At 39.1% G+C, this 23216-nt stretch overlaps 3 protein-coding genes across 7 annotated transcripts in view; 1 reads left to right on the top strand and 2 right to left on the bottom strand.

Annotated features, from left to right (window-relative positions):
• nhsb (Nance-Horan syndrome b (congenital cataracts and dental anomalies)) overlaps window positions 1–1632 on the bottom strand; it is a 57323-nt gene extending 55691 nt beyond the window's left edge. For all 4 annotated transcript variants that reach the window (XM_069697883.1, XM_069697887.1, XM_069697886.1 and 1 more), the window contains exon 1: window positions 1041–1632. In XM_069697883.1, the coding sequence (XP_069553984.1) occupies window positions 1041–1320 (280 nt within the window). In that variant the 5' untranslated portion in view covers window positions 1321–1632. The remainder of the gene's footprint in view (window positions 1–1040) is intronic.
• Window positions 1633–5307: 3675 nt separating this feature from the next.
• On the top strand, window positions 5308–15075 carry ace2 (angiotensin I converting enzyme 2). Its single transcript, XM_069697888.1, has 18 exons — window positions 5308–5496; window positions 5589–5747; window positions 5940–6033; window positions 7190–7333; window positions 7703–7818; window positions 7911–8016; window positions 8968–9065; window positions 9173–9345; window positions 9816–10042; window positions 10731–10875; window positions 11108–11206; window positions 11765–11887; window positions 12017–12195; window positions 13458–13510; window positions 13637–13734; window positions 13849–13965; window positions 14493–14687; window positions 14783–15075. The coding sequence occupies exons 1-18, from the start codon at window positions 5308–5310 to the stop codon at window positions 14874–14876; spliced, it is 2409 nt and encodes an 802-aa protein (XP_069553989.1). The 3' UTR covers window positions 14877–15075.
• Window positions 15076–15577: 502 nt separating this feature from the next.
• On the bottom strand, window positions 15578–21967 carry LOC138620413 (uncharacterized). 2 transcript variants are annotated; one of them, XM_069697587.1, is made up of 7 exons: window positions 21930–21967; window positions 21715–21833; window positions 20726–20822; window positions 19522–19894; window positions 17829–17954; window positions 17493–17632; window positions 15578–16523 (listed from the first exon to the last, which is right to left on the bottom strand). In XM_069697587.1, exons 1-7 carry the CDS (start codon window positions 21939–21941, stop codon window positions 16305–16307), a joined length of 1086 nt encoding a protein of 361 aa, XP_069553688.1. In that variant the 5' UTR covers window positions 21942–21967; the 3' UTR covers window positions 15578–16304. The 2 variants fall into 2 exon arrangements, with proteins under 2 accessions (XP_069553688.1, XP_069553689.1); XM_069697588.1 differs by lacking the exons at window positions 21715–21833; window positions 21930–21967 and adding an exon at window positions 20969–21033.
• Window positions 21968–23216: the final 1249 nt, after the last annotated feature.

The following is a 23216-nucleotide window of genomic DNA, read 5'->3' as shown; positions in this document are numbered from 1 at the left end:
CAGGCTTAATTTTTTTTATGTGATCCCTTCACAGCCGTGTACACTGCAATTATTGCTACGCCTGAATATCTGGTCATGATCAGGTCATATTTGCCCTGCAACATGGACATCTGGATTCATTATTGATGCTGTGTTGGTGCCGCTGCATGTGGAAAGGGTGGGTTTGGCGCACGGGGAGTCGCCTGTGAAAACCCCATCTCTCTCACACACACACACACACACACACACACACACACACACACACACACACACACACACACACACACACACACACACACACACACACAGACTTACATCTCAAAACCCTTTTACCAGATCCTCTACCTTGAACTTCATACATTCACACCCTGTATGAAAGAGGCGGCCTTTTATGCACCGGAAAACACCGCCTGAACATGCTTCAGGTGTGCGCTACCCGCAGTAACGAGACTGCGATGCTGAGCCAATGCAGCGGCAACACACCCCTCCGCTCCGCTCCGCGCTGCCTGCCTGTGAGCACACACACACACACACACACACACACACACACACACACACACACACACACACACACACACACACACACACACACACACATAGACTCCCCTCCTCGTCGATGGACACACACACACACACACACACACACACACACACACACACACACACACACACACACACACACACACACAGACTCCCCTCCTCGTCGACGGACACACACACACACACACACACACACACGCGCGCGCACATATCTGAGTCTGGACCGCCAAACAGCTAAAAGAGCAGTCAACACATCCTGCGCTGTGAAAACGCATCTCGATGGTACTGGATGATCAAATGTGCAAACGCACTCGTGTGACACATTTCAATGGGATGGGAGTGCGGCCGCGTCTACGGCGTGCGTGCAGCTGAGTAAAATTAATGTTGAGGTGGGCGCCCTTCGAAGCATGAAGGCACACATGTTGGATGTGAATGAATAAAATCACACGTCGCTCAGGTGTAAATCATGAGGTGAATTATTTTCTGATAGGGGGTACACACACTTGTGGTGGTCTACTTACGCACTGCCTCCTTTTTGGGGTCTAGGGCACTGGCAGTCTGCTGTATCTGGCCTATTTTGTTCTGGAGGACCCAGACCCGCTGGTTGGTGCTAATGATGTCGTTTTCCAGCTCCTGAAATAAGGAGCAGGCGTGCCGGGCCAGGTCGGAGAGCTGTCGCAAGGTCCGGGAAAGAACCACATTGCTGATGGCACACAGGTCCTCGAAAAGCAGACCTTCATCGTTGGGGATCTGGTGCCTGCACAGAAGCTGCGGCTCCACAATCCTTTTGGCAAATGGCATTTTGCTCGCCAAAAAGAATAAGGGTCGTAAGCCAACTTTAAATTCCCACTGCCTAGAAGAAAAAGGTAAAAGGGGAAAACAGACAACATCCAAATATATAAATCCACGAGAAGCCCGATGAGGTTCAGGCCGACCGCGCGTTATCCCCGGGCGTCAATCCAAAGTTCCCAGATTCTCCTTGAGATCCTCCATCCTGCTGCTGGTTTCTGGGGATCACTCACACTCCCGCTCACACACGCACACACATGCACACACATGCAGGACACAGCTAAGCCCAGGTCAGTGGTGAGAGGATGCGTGTTGAGTCTGCGATCATGGGTTGCCTCCGTGCAGCGTCAAACCAGCCAGAGCGAGAAGGAAGTGCCGCGCAAACATTTCAAAATAAGAATCTGGGTCAAGCAGAATTATGACAAATGGTGGAGGAGAGGTCTGCAAAATTGATAGTAAATGCACAAGACATAGACGTGGACAAAACATAAAACGGCAGCATAAAGAATATCTAGAAGTGCACAAATATTGTTTCATAATCAGTCCGAATGCCTTGAGCTTTTATTTTGTAGGTCTGTCCTTGCTTTTCCGGTCTTTTTCTGGTTGTTTTTCTGGTAATTGATGCAGCCTGGCTCTGTGGCCTGAAGAATGTTCAGGCTGAGAGGATGAGAGAGGAGACCGACGTAAAACCCGGGGATGTGGCTGTGTGTGGACCGGGAATGGTCTTGAAAATCAACCACAGCTGTGTTTTTCATCATGCCAGGACACCCTGACAGACAGAGGAACATTTTATAACAGACTAAAGCTGCAAGAAAAATGTTCATTCATTTTCAATATCAAACCTTTGCTCATTCCTGGACCAGTGGAGGTTCAGTGCTGGACACAAGTTTATCTGAGGATATTATTTCAAAGGAGCAGACAACCAAACTCAACTTCAACATCATTATTTCAGGTATTTAAATTTATATCACAGCAAGTCTATAGGATTTTCATTTTGGTCTGAAAACGTCCCTAACAGTGCTTGTTTTGATATTCCTCCAATTTTAGGAGAATTGCTTATAAACATAATTTTGCATTTCCTCTGTTTAATTTTTCACTCTACACTTCCCCCTTTAACCTATTTGGATGTGATGTTTCTTAAAGTTGATTCAAGATGGGGTTTTTTTTCCTGCTGAATTTGAATATTTACAACTTCTATTCTTTCTTGAGCAACTTTGACAAAACAATTTCACTGCAGTAAACTGCAATAAAGATTTGTCTAAAAAGAAAGGTCAGTCCCACAACATTCCCTTAGTTTTGCATCTGCGTATGCTGTGCATATAAGTGTCCTTTTTACTCACATTGTAAGAGAATAAATATTACAAAAAAATGAAAATCAATAGCTGTAGAGTTTGTCTGTAAAATCTATGTCCAGACATATTAGTAAATTGTTGTAAAGAAATACAATACAAAATCAAATAAAATCTTTAACATGGCAGTAATAACCAGTAGAATCATACAATGTACACATTACCAGGCTATATATCACTCTTGTTAAAACTGAGCCTCTAAATTGCTAAACTATAAACTTCCCTGAGAAGTTCACCGACAGCGAGAGACTATACTGGAGATAAATGATGTCCAGTGAACAGATTTTTTTTTTTTTGCTGAGTGTGAATTTCCAGGACACTAAGCCTGACCGTTGTCTGTTTCATTCACAGTGATTAGCCTATAGCCTCTAGGCTCACTCTGTATATAGACATGTCTGCAGTAAACTTGCTGTTGCAGCAAATTTGAGGCAGTGCAGATTGACAGTAACCTGTCACAGGCCTCACTCTGAGCTGCCAAGAAGACAAGCGTGCTACAAATGTTCCACATAGTGTATATAACCCAACAAACAATCAACCATGCAGTGAGCATTTATAATGAGCCACACTTTTCCCTCATAATTTCCGTCCTCTTTCTCCTTTATTATTCATGTAAGGCATAGTGAGCAATTCAATCAATTAATTATTTTTTAAAAATATATATCAAGACTATGTATCGACAGGGGTCATTTTCCTCAGTGTCCTGGCTGTAGGAGAGTTCACCAAGTGACATACGAGTCTCAAATCTACTTGAGGAAGTCAACCGTTTAGAGGTTATTGTACTTTATTTCCATATTATGCAACTTTAAACTGCTGTGCTGTGTATTTGGTTTTATCTGGAGGTATTTTCATATCGCCTTTTATGCATTGAAAAAAGAATTCATCTGTTTTTCTGCCTGTCCCTCTGTCCATCCATTCATCTGTTTTTTGTTTTGTTTTTCAGATCTGCTGGTCAAAATACGTAGACTTTGCACAAACACACTGTGACGTTGTTCCAGGACTAATAATATGAAGCTTCAGCTCTGATGTAGACATCTACCAGGGTTGCAGTTTCATTTGTATCAAATTATCTTTTTGTATTTCCACAGATGGTGTTTCCTTGATGAACATGCAGTGGGTTAATTTGAACACAAAAAGGGAATTTCCTCCTTAAATGGCAGTGAGGTTGGTTGGTCACATGTCGGCACACGTTGGCCAGGGCATTTTTACAACTATAGATTTTGTAACTGTCATTGGAATCTCTTAAAAAATAAAAAATGGATCCCTTCACAGCTAGTATGAACAAGCAAAACTACCAATACAGCTTTAATGTACATGTAAATATTAATATAAATGTAAGACAAACTTGGCAGGCTTCTTCTGAGCGTGGTTATACCAACAGTTTCCATAGGAAGGCACTGTTGTCCCTTTTCCAGGGATGTAAAAACAGGTGCACTCCCTTAAAGTGTTTTGCTGCTCTGATAGAAACATGATCACTTAGGATGGTGGCTTTCCAAAAGCACAAATAAAGAGATGAAATCAAATAACCAGCTTTCATCTTAATACCCATAATTTTCAACCAAAGAAAGTCCAAAGAACTGAGAGATTTCTTCGTCTGATTTTATGCCGCTGCTGTGGAAACAACAACAATTCTGATTCATCTTTATGTTTTGACTTTATTGATGTTTTTGTAGATTATTGATTGGATCCTGCCAGAGAAGGGAAATGAGTATTAAATAATCTTTGGTGTTGGTCATTAACTTTGCCCTCGTGGCAGATTTCTTATCAGCATTTAGGGCCCAACATTGCATGACTTGCATTTTATCCAGTGCTGGGAAATCCGCCACCAACAGATAAGGAAGATTCAGACTCATTTGAAGTTATTGTTTCCAGTTTTCTTCACATTTTTCACCTCAACAGGTCATGTTTGTTTAAGAAATGACTTAAAAAAAACACATCAGCTAAATCTTCATTTCTTTGCATTTTAGAGGCCCAAATACATTTTTAGGTGTTCTATTAATGACAGTAAAAATACCTTTATTTGTACCAAAGCTTTAACAAATCAAAATCAAACATTGAATAAAAAGCAAATGAAATCAAAAATATGAAAAATAAAGAGGATTAAATAATTCAAATAATTCTCTGTTGAAAAATAGTCAAGTGCCAAAATCTAAAAAGTCAATGGAAAGAATTTTGCTCATTATTTATTGTTTTTTGGTCTGGCTAATTGAAGCTGTACAATTATACAATTAATATACACTTAATTCACTTTGTATTTATAATAATTTATTAATTTGTTTATGTTTTTTGTAACAACAGGCTTTTAATTTTATGCCTAAAGATTAAGATTCATCGTGTTGATAGTTTGACAGCTACCAGAGAGAAATCCTGTCAGTGTACGCAGCTGTACATCTTTCATGAGCATCTATTTAGCAACTGATAATATCTCAACGTAGAATAAAGACTCCGTCCCTATGTCAAGATAACCCAAGGACGTCCACTGTTCCTCCAAAACATCCTATCTGCAAATGAAAACTCAGATAAACCCTCGGTTATGACTCTGCCGTCCAAAGGCCAAGGCAGCACAGAATCTTACTGAACCTGTATAACAGAGTGCAGAGTCCTTCCTCCTCACAGTTAGTTTGTGTGTGTGGAAGTCACTGAAGCAGCCAAGATGTTTGCTAGAATTCTTGTAACGTTGCTGGCGGTGTCCTGTGCTGTTTCTGCTCAGTCAGACATGGAGAACAGGGCACGGGAGTTCCTGCAGAGGTTTAACGACGAGGCCAGCGATAAAATGTACGAGTACTCGCTGGCATCGTGGGCTTACAACACCAACATCACAAAGGAGAACTCAGACAAACTGGTAAGCTTCTGGGAAAGATCCTACATTTGCCCAAAAATATTGATCATTACTGATGTGATGTTAAGTGATTGTCATGTTGTCTTTGCATGCAGTCTGAACAGGGGGGAATTTGGGGCAATTTCTACAACATGATGTCAGAGGAGTCCCGCAAATTCCCCATCGACCAGATCAAGGATGCAGAAATCAAATTGCAGCTCATCTCCCTACAAGACAAAGGCTCTGGTGCTCTATCCCCGGATAAAGATTCACATGTAAGATTAAATGCTAAATTCCACTGTTACAGAATCTTAAAATACATTCTTATCATATTTCTAAAAGCTGCTAAGACACAAGTTTCATCCTCAGGACTATCTCTTTCCTATTGAACTGTCACTTTTACTCCTTAGCAATTGACATACAGCTAAACATGTTTTCCTTGTGTCCTCTTTGAAATGTTCCTGTAGCTGAGTAAGGTCATGAGCGAGATGAGCACTATCTACAGCACAGCGACGGTGTGTCTGATGGACGACCCCCATAACTGCCCGACTTTGGAGCCAGGTACGCTCTGTAAAGAAGGACCCGTTATGGTAACGCGGCTGCCTGCTGCTGTCAGGCTGTCAGCGTCAGATAAAGCAGTATAGAATTAACACGGTAGGAAAAAGAGGAAAGTTGCTTATATTAAAGTTTTGGAACAAAGGGATGACCATAATACTGTCGCGGGAATTGTAGTTTAAATAAAGGATCACACCTACATATTTTCAGTGGTAGAAAGACTATTTACTCAAGTAAAGTTTTTAGGTTCTTGTATTTCTATTTTACTACATTATAGAGCAAAATATTGTGCTTTTTACTGCAAAAGTGTAAAATAATTGTTCCCAATCTTTTTGACTGATGTATTTCTATGAGCTGTTAGCTTTTCCACCGAAGAAATGTTCCCCTTTTAAAATTCTTTGATGGCTCCATTGAAATTAATGTTTGAATCCAGTCATGTAAAATGATTCAATATTTATACTGTATATGAATAGTTAAATACTAAGCATCATCTTGACCAGAACAACACAACAGTAAAATGCTGGTTATACGTTCTTGTATGAGTATTAACAATGTAGTATTTTCATTACTTAGAAACATATTAGTCACGGTAATATAATATCTGTCAACACTTGTTGATACATTTTTTGTGGTGATACTTTTGCACATTAACTTTAGTAGGACTTTGAGTGATATCACTTGTAATGAAGTATGTTTACGCAGCTTTATCATAGATTAGATTTGGACTTCATGGGTAGAAAAAGTATTGAGACCTTTTTTCTTAAGAAGTCAACACTACAAAGTCTGACTCTGAATATTTAATCAATAATACAGAGGTATTGGCATCAAAATGTAATTGAAGTATTGTAAAATCAATTATATGCAAAAAGGCTTTAACAGCTTTATATATGGATGATTAATCCTAAAAACTGCACATTCCATAAACTGATCCCATCTTTTACATATAAAACCTTAAAATGAAACGTAACTACCAACTGTACCTTACTTTATGGAGTGGAATAAAAATATCATCTCTCTTAAAATAGAACAAATACAGTTGTAAAATACTTGAGTAGATGTACTTAGTTACATTCCACTGCAGTCTCGCGTGTTTCGGCTTTCTTTGTTTTTCATTCAACACATCAGTGTTGGGTCTCTGACACGTGTCTGTCTGTGTTTACAGGCCTGGAGAACGTGATGGCCAACAGCCGAAGCTACTCCGAGCGTCTGCATGTGTGGGAGGGCTGGAGGAGACAGGTGGGCAAGAAGATGAGGCCTCTGTACGAAGACTATGTGGATCTGAAGAATGAAGCTTCCAAACTAAACGGTGATGAATTCAAAGATAATGGGGTTTTTTTATGACTTAATGACGGAGAAGCTTGATAAGTTTATCAAGGAACAATATGGATTTAAGCTAATGCTGTGGAGGGGTGAAGATAATGTCTGATAGGAACACGCAGAGCTGACAGTGTTCTGTGATCACACGTGACGGCTCCTCCCGAGGACTTCTGATAGTTGGACCTTACTGAGGCCTAACATGATGTCATTTAATACGAAAAGTGTCTTGGCTTACATCATGTGCAAAAGAAAGTCAATTCTCCCCCTCAAAAAAATTCGACAGAAAGTAAGAGCTTTTATTTTGTCTTTGTCTCTTGATCTGCCTCTCTCTGACATACACACGCATGTACCTGTACAGGTTTTGAAGACTATGGAGCTTACTGGAGATATAACTATGAGACCATTGAGGACGATGTTCAGTACAAGTACACCAGACATCAGCTAATGGAAGATGTCCGTTCAATATACAAAGAGGTACGTCTCCATGTCAGTGGATTTGACTGTTATGGATGTCTTCCAGTTTCATATTGAAGTAAGTGAAATAATGGTTGTTGCTTTTTTCACAGATCCTGCCTTTATACAAGGAGCTGCATGCTTATGTGAGAAGCAAGCTAATGAAAGTCTACCCAGGACACATTGATCCAGAAGGACCTCTACCAGCCCACCTGCTGGGTACGTTAGGGATTTTATTCAGAGCTGTTAATCAGTCCTTGCAGAGACATCAACATATAAAATATTAACTCTGAGGATCTCACTGTTTGGTTATCTTTTATTTTATTTGTTCATAATTTCTTTTGACTGAGTGTGGGTCAGAAATTCATCATAATCAACACAATCATGAGCTTTATAATCATAAAGAATTAGATTCAAATCTTTACCGTCACATACAGAGAGCCAGTTGCACTGTACAATGAAAATCTTAACTTTCTGTCCTCTCCAAAAGCACGAATAATGAGATGAAATCCAATAACCAGCTTTCATTCTAATACCCATGATTTTCAACCTAAAAAAGTCCAGAGATCTGAGAGATTTCTTCTTCTGATTTTATGTTGCTGCTGTGGAAACAACAACAATTCTGATTCAATTAATTCCACTAAATACAAGTATACAAGATAAATTTAGAAGGACACAACCCAAAGAGAATAGGGGAATGAAATCATTTTTAATTATTATTAATTGGGAATACATTATCCCAGTAATAAACTCCTCTCCTATTTTTTTCTTTCTTAATTTTGTGCTACTTCTATCATAATGTGCTCTATAGGTGCCATTATTTTATATCTACATTTTTCTATATATTTTATTATTATTGTTAATAGTTTTTCTTCTTTTCTTTTCCATCCCCCGGTTTAAGTGTACAATCATCTTGTTGTGGTTTTTGTGTTGGGGATGAGTGAGCAGACAGATGTGAATGTTTATGTATGTTTTGAGTTCAGAGCGAAAGTATGTCTCCCTCTGTTGTCCAAGTCTCAACACTACCGCTTTGTTTCAAAGGAAAAGGAAGTGCAACAGATATAATATAATGTATATTAAATCGCGGACTACAGTCTGCAAACATCTCAGTGTCTACTTAGAGTACTAAGTACGAGTGCAAAATAAATACCTTTTGTGTTGATTGTTTAGGTGACATGTGGGGAAGATTCTGGACCAACCTGTACCCTCTGTCAATCCCATACCCTCAAAAACCAGATATTGATGTCAGCCAAAACATGGTGGAAAAGGTACAGTACACGTTTGTTTGTATATTAAACCAAAAACAATAAAGGAGATATCAAAAATACAGTTTTCAATACAGTGTTGGAACTGAAATCGTCCACTTGGATTCTAGGGTTGGAGTAAGCGTCGTCTTTTCGAAGAAGCAGAGAAGTTCTTCATGTCTGTGGGCCTGTACAAGATGTATGATAACTTCTGGATCAACTCCATGCTGGAGAAGCCTGAGGATGGACGCAAGGTGGTCTGTCACCCCACAGCCTGGGACATGGGAAACAGATTGGACTTTAGGTAGGACGAATCCAACAGACATGCACACAGCTCTCTGATTGGCTGCATTACGTTGTTAAGTTAACTGTAGATCAGTTAATATTTATGAGAGCCATTAAAATGGGTTTGCTGGAATTGATTAATCTCAGAGTAGTTTTTTTCCTGCTGATAAGTAATCTTGGTTGGAAAATATTAATCCATACATTTGCCCCGGCACAGACTGTTTTTGAGTTTTGACAAAGTTGAACTAAATGCACAATATAAGTCAGACATCAAAACTCTGGTTTTAAAGTTCCTCAAGTGTCTCTTTAGACAAAGACTTAATTTATTTCATTGAACTTGGGCTTTTGTGTTTGTTATATTGGACGCTTAACAGACTTGTTATTGGACTGGCTGTTTTACTGGTGCAGTTTATCTGATATGGTATCACAAAATGTCTGTATCACACAACATAACTGCCGACATAAACACTTTTCCTGTAATGTCGCCAGGATCAAAATGTGCACCGAGGTCAACATGGACAACTTCCTCACGGCGCACCATGAGATGGGCCACAACCAGTACCAGATGGCTTACCGCAATCTGTCCTACCTTCTGAGGGACGGCGCCAATGAGGGTTTCCACGAGGCTGTCGGGGAAATCATGTCCCTGTCTGCCGCGACACCCAAACACCTGAAGACCCTGGGTCTCCTGCCTACAGACTTCGTTTATGATAATGGTAATGAAAGTTGTCGAACCACAGAAGTATTGGTTCTTCAAAACATTAAAGCTGCCTTAATCAATAGTTTTAAGATAACAGTAGATGTGTGAAAGTGGTTTCCAAGAGTGATGAACCCACAAGGACTAATCTACTTACTCGTGTAGCATTTTAGCATCTTTTAGTTCATTGTTTTGGTTTTCTGGCCCCAAGTTTTTAGCATAATTTCCAGCAACAGGCAGCTGTTTAGAATGAAGGACCTGATCTCCCCAGCACTAAACCTCAGACAGACACAGATGCTAGTAGACGTGAAGCATTTAACCGTGAAGGACCCAAATATTTAGAGTCCAGAGCAGAGACAAAAGGAGGGTTAATATTTAAACTGCTCGAGTTGCCAGAGAATCAACTTTAAATGTATGCTTAGATCAGCAATGAGCAACTGTTTGCTAGCCACCACAGTAAGCCATATGAGCCTTGATAATATGACAGTGTTGAACCTGTTTCTACTGCCCCTAAATAGCCAAAAACAACAGTTATCTCAGGTTTACCTTTATAATATGTCTCTGGGTTGGAGCTCTGGAAAAGCATTTTGGATTAAAAAAAATAAAATAGCTTCAGCTCCACAGGGGCCATCAGAGTAATGTGACTTTGAGCCTTCTACTAACTCCGTTAATCATATACAGAGTTGTAAATTGACTTGTTTTTTCAGATACAGAGATCAACTTCCTGCTGAAGCAGGCGCTCACCATTGTTGCCACCCTGCCGTTCACCTACATGCTGGAGGAGTGGAGGTGGCAGGTGTTCACAGGGAACATCACCAAAGATGAATGGATGAAGCGCTGGTGGGAGATGAAGTAAGCAGAGGCCTGAATGAGGAGTCTGTAAACAAAGCAGTTCATTTTTTGGGGGGTGAAAATTCACATGTAAATTGTACAAATGTAGGTTGAATTTGAATGTCACTGTAATTAAAAATGATAATGACATAAAAACTGGACACATATAAAGGTATTTTATGTTGTGCAGTTCAGCGGCTGCTTTACTGCTGCTGTCAGCTTGTATTAGCGTTGATTCCTGTTGTCTCCACAGGAGGGAGCTGGTCGGGGTGGTGGAGCCTGTGCCAAGAGATGAGACCTACTGTGACCCACCCGCTCTGTTCCACGTTTCTGGAGACTATTCTTTCATCAGGTACCAGTCCCGCTGGAATGCTGCAATTCAAGGAAATAAAAGCCTAACTCTGAGTCCAATTATGCTTAAAATCTGCTTCACCAAGAGTTATGTTGTCAAATCTGACTAAGTCAATTCAGTTTTCAGTTCACTTCCCACTTTAGTGATGCTCGGTGGAAAGCAAGGCCTTGGGCCAAGAACACAGAAACATTAGGAGGCTATTAGTTTCAAACATTTGATTACAGTAAAATAAAACTCCAAAGACACCGATTTCTATTTACCTTTAAAATGACTTGACCGCTTTTGTTGCCATTGTGATTGTGTAAGCATCAAAAGTTGGAGGGCAGAGATATGACAAAATCCTTTTGACAGACTTTCACATCACAAAATTGTAAATTATCATCGTGTTTACAGCAAAAAAGACGCAGTGAACATGTGTGAGATTTACACTTGTTCGGCTGCGTATGGCTCAAAAAACAACAACACAGATGTGCAGTGAAAGATAAATGGGGTCCAGGTTGAAAACAGTTCAGCATCACAAATGACTTTGTGTGTGTTTGTTTCTGGTTTTAAACACAGGTACTTCACAAGAACCATCTACCAATTTCAGTTCCAAAAAGCTCTCTGCGATGCAGCCAATCATACAGGTGCTTTGTCTTCGTGTGACATTACTGGTTCCACTGATGCAGGAACCAAGCTGAGGTACGCACGACGTCTGCTTTCTTGATTGGTTATTCCAGTTATTATATTCCAGCTGTGACACATTATATTACACTTTTTATATGAATAAAACAGTCATTTCTGCTCATTATTATCATTGTTTTCTGACAGGAATATGTTAGAGCTGGGAAGGTCCCGGTCCTGGCCCAGGGCTTTGCACGCCATAACTGGTGACACGAAGATGGACGCCCGCCCCCTGTTGGACTATTTCCACAAACTTTACGAGTGGTTGAAGGCAGACAACAAGATGCATAACAGAGCTACAGGCTGGAAAACAAACATAGTGCCATGTGAGTACAAAAATGTCTCACAATGAGGATGTTTCCACTAAAGTAACAGGAAATGATTGCTATGGGCTATGATTGTTGTGTTTTCTTTGCTGAGAATGAAATGAAGAAAATTGAAACCACTGTTATGTCACTGTGGTAGATATAATGCTACCACCACCAGCAGCTGGTGCGCGTGTGCGTGTGCGTGTGCATGTGCGTGTGTGTGTGTGTGTGTGGGAGGGGGAGGAGAGAAGGGGGCAGTAATTTAATTGAATTGCTGTCATCCCAATGGGTTGTTGTTACATTTTGGTTTTTGTGGAGATAACAGACAGGAGATATATTTGTGTCATGATTCTTGTCTCAGCCCTGTTTATGTTGGCTGCTCTACCAATCTCTGGCCTCTCTATCCTCCCACCACACCTCCGTGGACCTTCTCCCCCTTTCTTACTCACCTGACTCCCCTCAACCACCTGCACACCTGTTTCCCATTTCCTAAACATCCCATAGTTAAAATATCAGCCATTTTTTCAGTTACTTAATTTAATGTACTGCATGTAACCACATTTGTCCTTAGCGCCACCTGAAGGCTTCCTGCCAGCCTCTAAGCTTTCACTATTTCATGAAATACAGTCACTGATCTGTTCCTACCTGTGTATTAGCCAGCATTTGGGTCTTTTTTTCCCCCTACAGCTTCATATTTAGTGTACATGCATATATTCGTATTCCCACGTTGAACTATCCCTTTTCCAATTTTCTGCTCAGATCATTTCTCAGGGCTAAATTTATTTATATAGCAATATTATTTTTTATATGATGTCGTTTTTACATCAAGCACATTTAATCTGAAAGGTTTCCCTTGAGGCGTTAAACTACATGCGTAAACAAGTCTCTCATCTTTACGTAATAAGTGTGACTTAATAAAAAGCTGATGTTATTTCCGGTGAAACATTTACTTTGTAACCTTAGAAGGAAGCACTGAAGTAAAATAGAAAAATCCCAGGGAGCATTTTTAAGGAAGTAGAAAAGAGGACTTAAGACGTTGGTATTTTTCATGACAAATATTTGCATGATCAAATCTCATCAGTTATTACAAAGTGCTTTTCCTGCTCACAGCTGGAGTAAGAAGAAAGAGGGATTTCGCTCTGTACCTTGTGACAACAGAATTACTGACATCACATTTGTTTTTACAACTGCAAAGAATCAGAAGGGAAAAATGTGTTAAACAAAAATTGATAATTATTTAACAGAATTAATTCTTTGATTTTTTTTTTTTTTTTTTCCAGATTCTGCCATTAAAGTGAGAATAAGTTTAAAGGCTGCCTTGGGTGATAGTGCTGTGAGTATTATTTATCACTACTAGAAGGGTTATTTTACCTGAAAGGGCAGGAATTTTGCAGCTATGAAGTGAAATGCAGTTTGTTTGATATCATGAAAAATATTCACGAGCTGATATGCGTTTCAGTATTCCTGGAGTGCCAATGAGATGTACCTGTTCAAGGCCAACATTGCTTATGCTTTGAGGCAATACTACAGCCAAAAGAACGAGACCCTTTCCTTCATGTCAGTATCCTGCATCAGACGCACTAAAATATGAGGATAATATGTGCTTTTAAAAAAAGAATTATAATTTGCCACCACATTCATTTGAAAGCTTTTCTCTCTTTGCACCTGCAGGTCAGAGAATGTCCACATCTTTAATGAGACTCACAGAATCTCCTTCTATGTTGCTGTCACCAACCCAATGACTCCCACCGTTTACATCCCAAGAGATCACATGGAAGCAGCCATCCGGTGAGGCATCATTATATACTTCATACAGTATATTCCGAAACACACAGTTCAACATATTTTTTTTAATTTTATTCGGAGGTTGTTGTGAGGCAGTCGTACAAGTCCTTGACATCCTTGAGATTGTTGTCTTTGTAATTTTTGTGCACTTTGCTAAATAACTTCGGGTGGCTCGGGACACAAATAATAAACATTGCCGTTAGGAGTTGTGATGTGACGTTTGTTCCACTTCCACGCATGTAATGCCTTTTACTCCGGGAGCAAAAGGTCAGAAAAAAAGTCCCCCTTTTTTTTGTTTTGCTGTGTAATAATTGCGTTTTGTGTGAAAGTACACATGGCAAAAACAATAGTTCAAAAAAAATATATTGACGTGAATTAATTGCACATAAAAATGCCCCTGGTGTGTAAGGACTTAACAGTTTGCTTCAGAACAGCCTCATCGAGCTGTACAGCTGTTAGTCCAGCCTCGTAATTTCGAACGTAAAGGTTTGACTGATAGCGATAATAAATCACCTCAACATCCATCCCAGGTTATCTCGAGGTCGAATCAACGACGCCTTCCAATTAGATGACAGGACACTGGAGTTCGAGGGTATCCTGCCGACTCTGGCTCCTCCCAAGGAGCAGCCGGTGGAGGTGTGGCTGGTGGTGTTCGGCGTGGTCATGGGCATCGTGGCTGCCGCTGGGCTTTATCTCATCATCAGTGGCGTCAGAGAGCGCAAGAAGTGAGTTTACTCTGAAGACCGAGGCTGTTTTTTCGAGCACGGTAGACCAATCAGCCGCTTAACAGTGAGGCGTGTTGTGTTTCTTGTGTTTTTAGGAAATCTACAAATGCGATGGTGGACAACCCCTACTTTGAAGGACAAAGTAACAAGGCCTTTGAAGACTATGAAAATGAGCAGACTGGACTCTGAGTCCTCGACTGAACAGATGGACGACCGATGCTCGTGTACAGTCGTCTCACGGTCTCTGTTCAACCATGGGGACGTGGAAGACCTTTTTATAAGATCTTTTCTTCTTTCACCAGACCTGCATGGCCTCTTATCACATTAACATACTGCTGAATGTGAATATGTGTAAAACTTTGAGTTTATTGAGGACTTGAGGGGAGACCACTGCTCACAAAAAGTATGCTTAATTACTTAAAGTGTGCTATTTTGATGCACTAATTTATTTTTCTATGGCATAATAAGTAATACAGTTTAACATATACTTGTGAGACACTTTTAAGTAATTAAGTATACTTTGTTGTAATAATTAAATGTTTTCCTTGTACTTTGTGAATACTGAAATAAATTAATGTCTTTGACACAATTACAATAAACTGTATAATTTTTTTAAAATTATACTACAAATACATATAGATTTGAAGAATATACTTCTTTTTTTTATAAATCTAAATATTCCATCTTTTGTGGTACTGTTAGAACATGGATGACCAAAGACAAGCGTTTGTTCCTATCACGTTTTAATATTTGATATTTTTTAGACGGCTTTAATGTGTAGTCATTTTTCTAACCTAAGAGATGCACAGGAGCATTTTATTTTGAAATGTTAAAGTTTTCAATTACTATACATCGACAGCGCAATGTTCAATGAAAATGCAAACCTTATGTTGATGACTAAAGTCCTTACAGTATGTGCGGAACATTTTCACTGACGCCACACAAGATTTAGAGTTTACCAAAGCTAGTCATTTTATTACTCATGTAAATGCATGTGTACAAAAAAAGGAATTTATTTTAAGATCACAGTGTGTTCATAGAAGCGTAGACCATCTATGTGTTGACATTATATAATCAAAGTCTACAAGTGTTGTTTCCAGGAAGTCTGGGATGTGTTATCAAACTGTATACAGTACATAAAACATTTGCTTGTGTCAATAAACTAAACTCTTGTTCATATAATGTTTATACAGTGTAATTTTGCTCACAATGTCTCATAATAACGTACATTACAAAATGTTAAATTACATTTTCACATTACTTCATTACATCCATTTTTAATTTATATTATGTTTTACATTAATGCTTGCAAAAAAAAAAAAAAAAGTGTTTCAAACACCAGTGCAAACAACCAAATTGAATACCAAACACTTGTCGCACACATTTGGATTAGACATACAGAAATGTATGATACATATCTACGGACTTCTGCAATAGCAGTATTTAACACGCTGACTTTGGTTTCTGTCACTGGAACAGATGTCTCAAACAAAACAGCTCATCGAATGTTTTCATTTTCTAAAACATTGAAATCACGAACAAAATTCAGAAGATATTTTCAATGTTAAACTGACTTGACCGAGAACTTGCAATATGACTGAGGAAAAGGACTCTCCATCACTTCTGAATGATGAAGCGGAACGATTGATCTTCCCTCGGTGCATCCAGGGTCGCCATTTCCACCGAGTCTGTGTCGACTATATGGATGAACCAGCCGTGGTGAAGCGCCGACTCAAACCGCCGCTGTTTCGTCTGATCTGACTTCATGTAGAAGACGAAGGAGAGCGTGCTCTCATCGCTCTTGGAGATGTGCTTCAGCCTCTGCTTTTCGCATGTCTACAACCACAAAGGTGTGGATTAGGTAAGAAAATCCTGTTAATCATCTTGTTAAACTCTCAATGTATTTAAAAACAAAACATTTTCCCCTCAGTAAGTTTTTATTATTTCAAATTTACACTCATTTATCATGACATCACTCCTGAAACCATATACTGCCATGATACACACTTATTGTTAACTGATGATCTACAGACCAAAATGTGTCTAAGTCAAATACTTTTGAGTTTGGTGCCAATTATCAAGATTTGGCATGCCAACATTCAAAAACAAAATGTTGGACATTAAAAACATAACCGGATAAACATTAGTAAGATATTCTGAGTTTGCTGGCAAGTTTACTCTGGCATTTTTCTCAAACCACGTCTTGGTCTACATTCACCCGGGGGTGCACCATCAGGAGAGGCAAAGCAGACCGATGTTTGGGTACCCCCCCAAAAAATGTGGGAAAACCGGGTGCCTACTCAACTTGGCACATTTTACAACGGCAACTCGAAACTCCTGCAGCTGCAGCACGAACATCCACAGTGACTAAGATTACAGCAGCGCATATCTGCTTTGTGAATGTGCTCATCACCTGCTTATTGTATAACATAACGGTGGATTTACCCTTACAATCACAAGTCTTATCATTTTTGCTATATATGTACATGACCCTTTTTAACAAGTGTACTTGTGGGAAATGTGCTAAAGTAGCTAGTAAAATGTTATTCTACTGTTGCCAAACAACTAGATTTTAGCGAATGCCTTCATCGTCAGTCTGTACTTTGTGGACGTGCTGCATCTGGAGCAGACAATCATATAAAGAAGTCAGCTGATCCCTAAAAGGAATTACGTTTACGTACGTTCTTTATTCACTTTTAAAGATATGGGATTTCTGATTTTTAAAAGCTTATCGATATATTTGGCTTATTGTCCAAAAGAATCCATAAAATGACCAAAACCAAGAATGCAGTCCGCTGTTCTTACCTCCAGTCGTAGGAACACGCTGCTCTCTTCCTTGCAGCATCTGAGGAAGCAGTTGGACTCGGTAAGGTTTAGGACCACCGGCATGCCTCTGAAAAACCTGCCAGTGCAGTTCGACTTGTAGTAGTAGATGGTAATTTTCTCTGAACACAAAAGAAATAGAAACATGTGTCAACAGTCAATTCCTCCAATAAAACACATCATAGTTTCCGTGCAATACTGAAGAGTGAATTACATGTGATCATATCTGAAATTAAAAACTCATCTGAGATTAATAATGTATATTTTTCCGGTGATTAGCATGTGTGACTTCGATGTGTGCGGCTCTGATTGACAAACCTGGATTTGGTGAAGTATACAGAGTCCTCTGCGAACAGATACCTCGGATGTATTGGTGAGTGGCCACGTGTTCGATTGAAACGTTTGACAGCTTTTCCTGTTTGAAACTGTCACTTCCTCTTGGAACTGAAAAAGACAAAAAGAACCATCATAAATGGTCAGTTCATGTTAAATCCCCTTTGTGAGAAAAAACAAGAACAAGAACTGATGGCCACTTCATTCCATAGAAATGGTTCTCGGGGATGACAGTACTGTTGTATTCTTCACCCTTGAAGCCGACTCTCAGTCAATCACTCGCTATTTTACCTGCATATGAATTGTTGTTACGAACAGAAGAGACTTGCTCTGTACATTTACTTAAAGACTTTCAGGAAAACGCCCTCTTTGCTCTCTGAACAAATTCAAATTCAAAAGAATGTATTTTAATTGTAATTGTTATTTATCTGCATTTCTGAACATGAGTAGTTGAGAAAGAACTCATTTTGATTCATGGTGATCTAAACTCTGGTTGATTAAACCGACCCATTAATGGAAATATGCCGTTTTTGCCTTTATTTCAGCTTGTTGGTCTTACTGACTAACTGTGACAGTTTTGGTGTTTACACCTTTCAGTTATTAGGTTTTAGACTTCATGTATGTTTTGCGGTCCTTAGTTCAGTCTGGGTTTTGGGTTTCTTGTTTTACGGTTTCACTCGCCCCCGCTGTCTGGTCTACTTCTGTTCAAGCCCTTGTGCAATTGTCTGCCTCGCCGTGATTAGTTTCATCTGTCCCTTGCTGTCTTCTTCTCCTCGTCTGCGTGCTCTTGTTTTTTCTTTGTCATTTTGTCTGTCCTTTGCTGTGTTTTTTTGAAACCCAGGTCGTTTGTTGTTATTTCTTTGTGGCTGTTAAGTTTTAGGTTATTCTCTTTGTGTTTATGTTAGTTTCAGTTTCTAAGTTTTTGACTCTTTTGTTCTTTTTTTGGATCAAGCCCCAGTGGACTCACTTTAGTTTTTGATTATCTGTCTTTTGTTATCAAAGGCTTTTGTTTCCATGAAAACCTCCAGATCCCTGATCTGCTCACCTGCAGCCGCTCTGCCAATCAGCCCACTCAGTATGTCTACTCCCAGTCTGCCAAATTGTACATTTTTGTGGCTTTATCCTTAGTTTTCCTACACTTCTGTTTCTTTGGACCTCTGACTTTTCTTTCTTCCTCTGTACTGTGTTCTTCTGCCTGGCCTTGAAAATTTCAACAAGTATTTTTAAGGAAAGTTCTTCGTTTGCTTCACACCTCCTTCAAAGTAGTGCGTTTGGGACCTTTCCCTTGTGAAACTGTGACTTTAACTTGTGTAAATACGCGAAACATAACTGGAATACTCTGAAAACTGGACCGGGCTAATGAACCACATGTAAATGTACTCAGACTACGTGTTAAATTTTAGATGAAAGAGCTCCCATATATTTTACACTCAGTCTAATAATATGGGAGGGAGTCTACAAAAACACATCTTTGGATCACAATTTTTTTTTTTCCCTGGCACATTTCTTCTGTCAGACATTGACATTGATAATGTTGTATTTTAGAATGGATAATAAATTAGTAAATCAATAAATAATGTGAAAGAAAAAGCTAAAAAAAAAAAACTGTTGTAAAATATGTGAGAACAAAACAAGAGAAATGGAGTGAAGGCAGCAGACTAAAACCCAACTTACTCACCGAGTGTCACCGTGCTGGATTCTGCCACCATGACAATATCATTAAAGGTGCAGCCCGTCCCGTTACATCCCTGACAGGGGCTCCCGGCATCGCAGCCCCTGCCCCTCACAACAGAGATGTTAGTTTTGGTCATCTCAATGATGAGCAGGTCACCATTCTTCTCATTTTCAACTTGGCAGACATCCTCTTCACCACCCTCTGTCTCCTTTTCTTCTCCCTCCTTCCCTCCTTCATTCTCCTGCAAGTCGTCCTCTTTTGTCATCTCCCAGCAAAAACTCAGTACGGTGGGCTCCTTGGAGAACGGGTATAAACTGTCTTCGGTCGGTTGTGACGGCTCAATGTGCTCCTTTTTCCTGCCTGCCTTGTGCACCGTCTACAGAGAGAAGAGGGAGTAAAAAGAATCAAAAGAAAATGAACCAAATAATAAACACTAAAGATAGAGGAAAGATCAAACGGGCAGAATGTGAAATCAAACCAGATACAGCCTGTTATTACAAATTTATTCCAGTTTAACAACTAAAAGAAGGAGCATGATATTAAAGGATATACAAAGAAACTGTTAGGTCCCAAATATTGTATATATCAATGTTATATAGACTTGAATGTCTGTTAGAGTAATTAGAAAAAGAAAAAATATATATTAAATCCATGTATCTTACACATTTCATTTTAAAGAGACTTCTTATTTGCCTTTACCTTCAATAAACTTCTTCAAACTTTTTGACAACTATTTGTTTGCAATAAATTCTTCCAGAATAAAGTAACATTTAACAAATTAAATCTAAATTGATTGATATTTGAGGAATTCACCACTGCTGCTTTTAAAATAAACTATTTTTCCTACAAACACTTAACTATCTTTGTCTCTGTAACATCCCCTCGTACCAGATGGGAGAGGTTTTCACTGAAATTCACAAAAAAGGCCAGCTCAGCGAAATACAAAATCTAAGAATTAATTTAAGAATTTCCTTGTGGCCAAAAATGATCATTTTTAACTGAAAGGATTTTATAAACTCTACGTGTCTACTGCTGTTTTATATATAAACTCGAACACTGTTACACTTTTTTAAATTTAAATTTGAGTGGACATGCTGATATTTTCAACCTTTTTAGACTAAATGAATGAAATAATAAAACAGAATAGAATAGAGCCTCTGCCCTGACGATGTTCAGTGTGCAGGACTGTGGAGGCCCATGAACTCACCAGCATCGGATTACCCTCAGCTAACGTTTGCGCCAACTCTTCAGGCGTGAGATCCCGCAGATCGATGCCGTTTATCTGCATCAGCTTGTCTCCTCTCCTGAGAAAAAAATAGAAAACAAATAAGGCTCCATAAACTTTGCTGAGGGTTAATGTTACCAAATATTGCAAAAAATATTCTAAAGATTTAACAACCCATTAATTAAGAAAACCTCAGATTGCTAAATGATTAAATATCAGACATACACCAGACAGGAATCCGTTTGGCTCATGTTGGATCGCCTACGATAATGTCGACGGACTTTTCTGTGTCTGCTCTGCGTTTCAACTGAGATGTTGTTTCCTGTCAGGGCTGCTTTATTGGTGGACTTCCACTTTTACAGCAGATCATAGAGGTCAAACTATGTCAAATGCAAATTAGTGTCTGTGGTTCTGAGGGTTAAAGGTCAGCCAACGTACAGTTTGACTCATTGCCTCCCTGAACAGAGCTACAGAGCTTTCATCTTTAAAACAGACTATTTCTCTGATTCATTTATTTGACAGCGACAGTGCTCATTGATCAACAGAAAAATTAACTGTATTTTGCCAGTTTTTAAAAAGGCAATCTGAAAATCTGAAAAAATAAAAATATAACATAACATAAATAATATGTAAAGATATTACACTTAGACGGATTCCCAAACTAGTAAAATGCACAACTACAAATCAAATAATGTGACATAATTATGATTATATTAACAACAATCGATGCTAAATAAATTTTAAAAAAACATGAGAAATTATCAACAAAAGATCAATACAGACAGGAAACAGAAAAGGACAGTTCATTTTGATTAAAATTTGGTGGTTGTAAAAATTGTTGGGTTTCCTATCTGGATTTTAAAATCAGGTTTTTATTTTGACTACCATCGTCCAACATGAACACACTGCTGAGTCATTTCATTGTTACTTGGAAGCGTCTGCTAAACAGAGTGTGAGTGACTGACTTATACCTGACAAACATTTTTTTTCCAATCGCCTTTTTGTACTTCATCACACTTTCCACTTCATACTGGTGCTTTCCATCATGGATCTGGTGTACAATCAGTACGCCTCCATTAACCAGAGAATCCTGAAATGTAGGAATAAAAACACAAATGTCAATCATATCTTTTACAATGTATGTGTTTTTCAGTGTTAATGGACAGTTAAGTTTTAATTCACCCACCTTCATGTCCATGGTGCTGGCAGAGCCTGCTGAAAGAAGGTAATACCAAAGGCTGAAGCTGGCAACAGAGGTGAAGGCAGCCTTTTAAAGCTTCTTGTGCAGCTAAACAGAAGGGGAAGTAGGATTAAGGAGCCACTGCCACAGTCATGGATGGGGAACTGATGTGAAAAGAAGAAGTGAGTGAAATAAGTAATTCTTTCATTTAAGAGGGACATGTGTATTACATTGTTAGAAAACAGAACTTGTGAATCATATGGAAGAACAGGAGAGGTGAGAATTAATTTGATAAGAGTTACCGCCTTACCAACCAGTCAAGTTGCAGTTTACATCCATGTCTGTCGAGACTCATGTGATATCTGTTGTGAAGACTTCAGAGGAATTTGGCCAGTCAAGTGAATTCATGACAGTGGGCAATGCTTCAAATATGTGTGTTTTTGCTAAGATGCTACAAATAATAAACCCTGGATGCTTCACACACATCTTGACCTTTCCCCACCGAAATGTAATCTGTTCGTCCTTAAGTCCGAGTGAACGTTCGCAGGAATGGGACATGCTGTATGTAGGTATGGGTGGAAAATCCAGAAACACAACGCCTCTGGTCAGCAGAGAAAGTTTCCAGACAAGGGATGTCACTTCACTCTCACACATCCTCCTCTACAGTACTGAACTGCATAATAACTAAATTAGTAAACTCATTCATAACTCATAAACTCATTTAATATGAAACACCTTTTTCTTCTTATACATGGTGACTTCTTTCTTAATTTTGAACAACACCGACAACATGACAGCAGAGTTACAGTCAAAAATGAGCACGTAGACCTAAACAGAAAGAAGAGGAAACGGTTTATTTTACAATATGTAAACAGGGGAACTACTGGGAGAGGGTTACTTCCTCTGTGACAGTAAAACAGCTCTGTTGTCAAGAGTGAATAATATAATTCTAGTTTACATTGTGGGTTTTTTTTCATAAATTACTACCCAACTAGAAACTGAAGTGATAAAGTCTTTTTTTATATTTTGCCTTCCCATTGTGTCAAAGGTAAATACAAAAATTAAGATATAGCCTATGTAGGCAAAGTGTTTGACTTTGTAGGAAGAATATTTATTAGAGGTGCTCAGGTCTATTTACATTCATTCAAAGCTGAGTTTTTTTTACTTTACTGTACATTGGGAAACGGCCTCATGATGCCTACATGTTTTTATGTTTTCACAGTACACACAAAAACAGGAACCATATTTTTAAAAACCTTAGACTGTATATTAAGAAAGACGTAGTATAGCGGT

Source organism: Brachyistius frenatus, unplaced genomic scaffold (genome assembly GCF_029030835.1).
Source record: "Brachyistius frenatus isolate BFR_SWC_R1_liver_20210118 unplaced genomic scaffold, ASM2903083v1 Contig_24, whole genome shotgun sequence".
In the NCBI taxonomy this organism is placed as follows: domain Eukaryota; kingdom Metazoa; phylum Chordata; class Actinopteri; family Embiotocidae; genus Brachyistius; species Brachyistius frenatus.
The sequence above is the reverse complement of the archived record's forward strand: the minus strand, read 5'-3'. Positions and strand labels throughout refer to the sequence as shown.

Excerpts from the sequence above, each read along its gene's own strand:
- ace2 (XM_069697888.1), top strand. The coding sequence starts at position 5,308 with ATGTTTGCTAGAATTCTTGTAACGTTGCTGGCGGTGTCCTGTGCTGTT. Across the intron at positions 7,819-7,910 it reads TCCGTTCAATATACAAAGAG|ATCCTGCCTTTATACAAGGA; the intron begins GTACGTCTCCAT and ends CTTTTTTCACAG. Across the intron at positions 9,346-9,815 it reads GGAAACAGATTGGACTTTAG|GATCAAAATGTGCACCGAGG; the intron begins GTAGGACGAATC and ends TAATGTCGCCAG.
- LOC138620413 (XM_069697587.1), bottom strand. Across the intron at positions 19,895-20,725 it reads CTGAGGGTAATCCGATGCTG|ACGGTGCACAAGGCAGGCAG; the intron begins GTGAGTTCATGG and ends TTCTCTCTGTAG. Across the intron at positions 17,633-17,828 it reads GTATACTTCACCAAATCCAG|AGAAAATTACCATCTACTAC; the intron begins GTTTGTCAATCA and ends TTTTGTGTTCAG.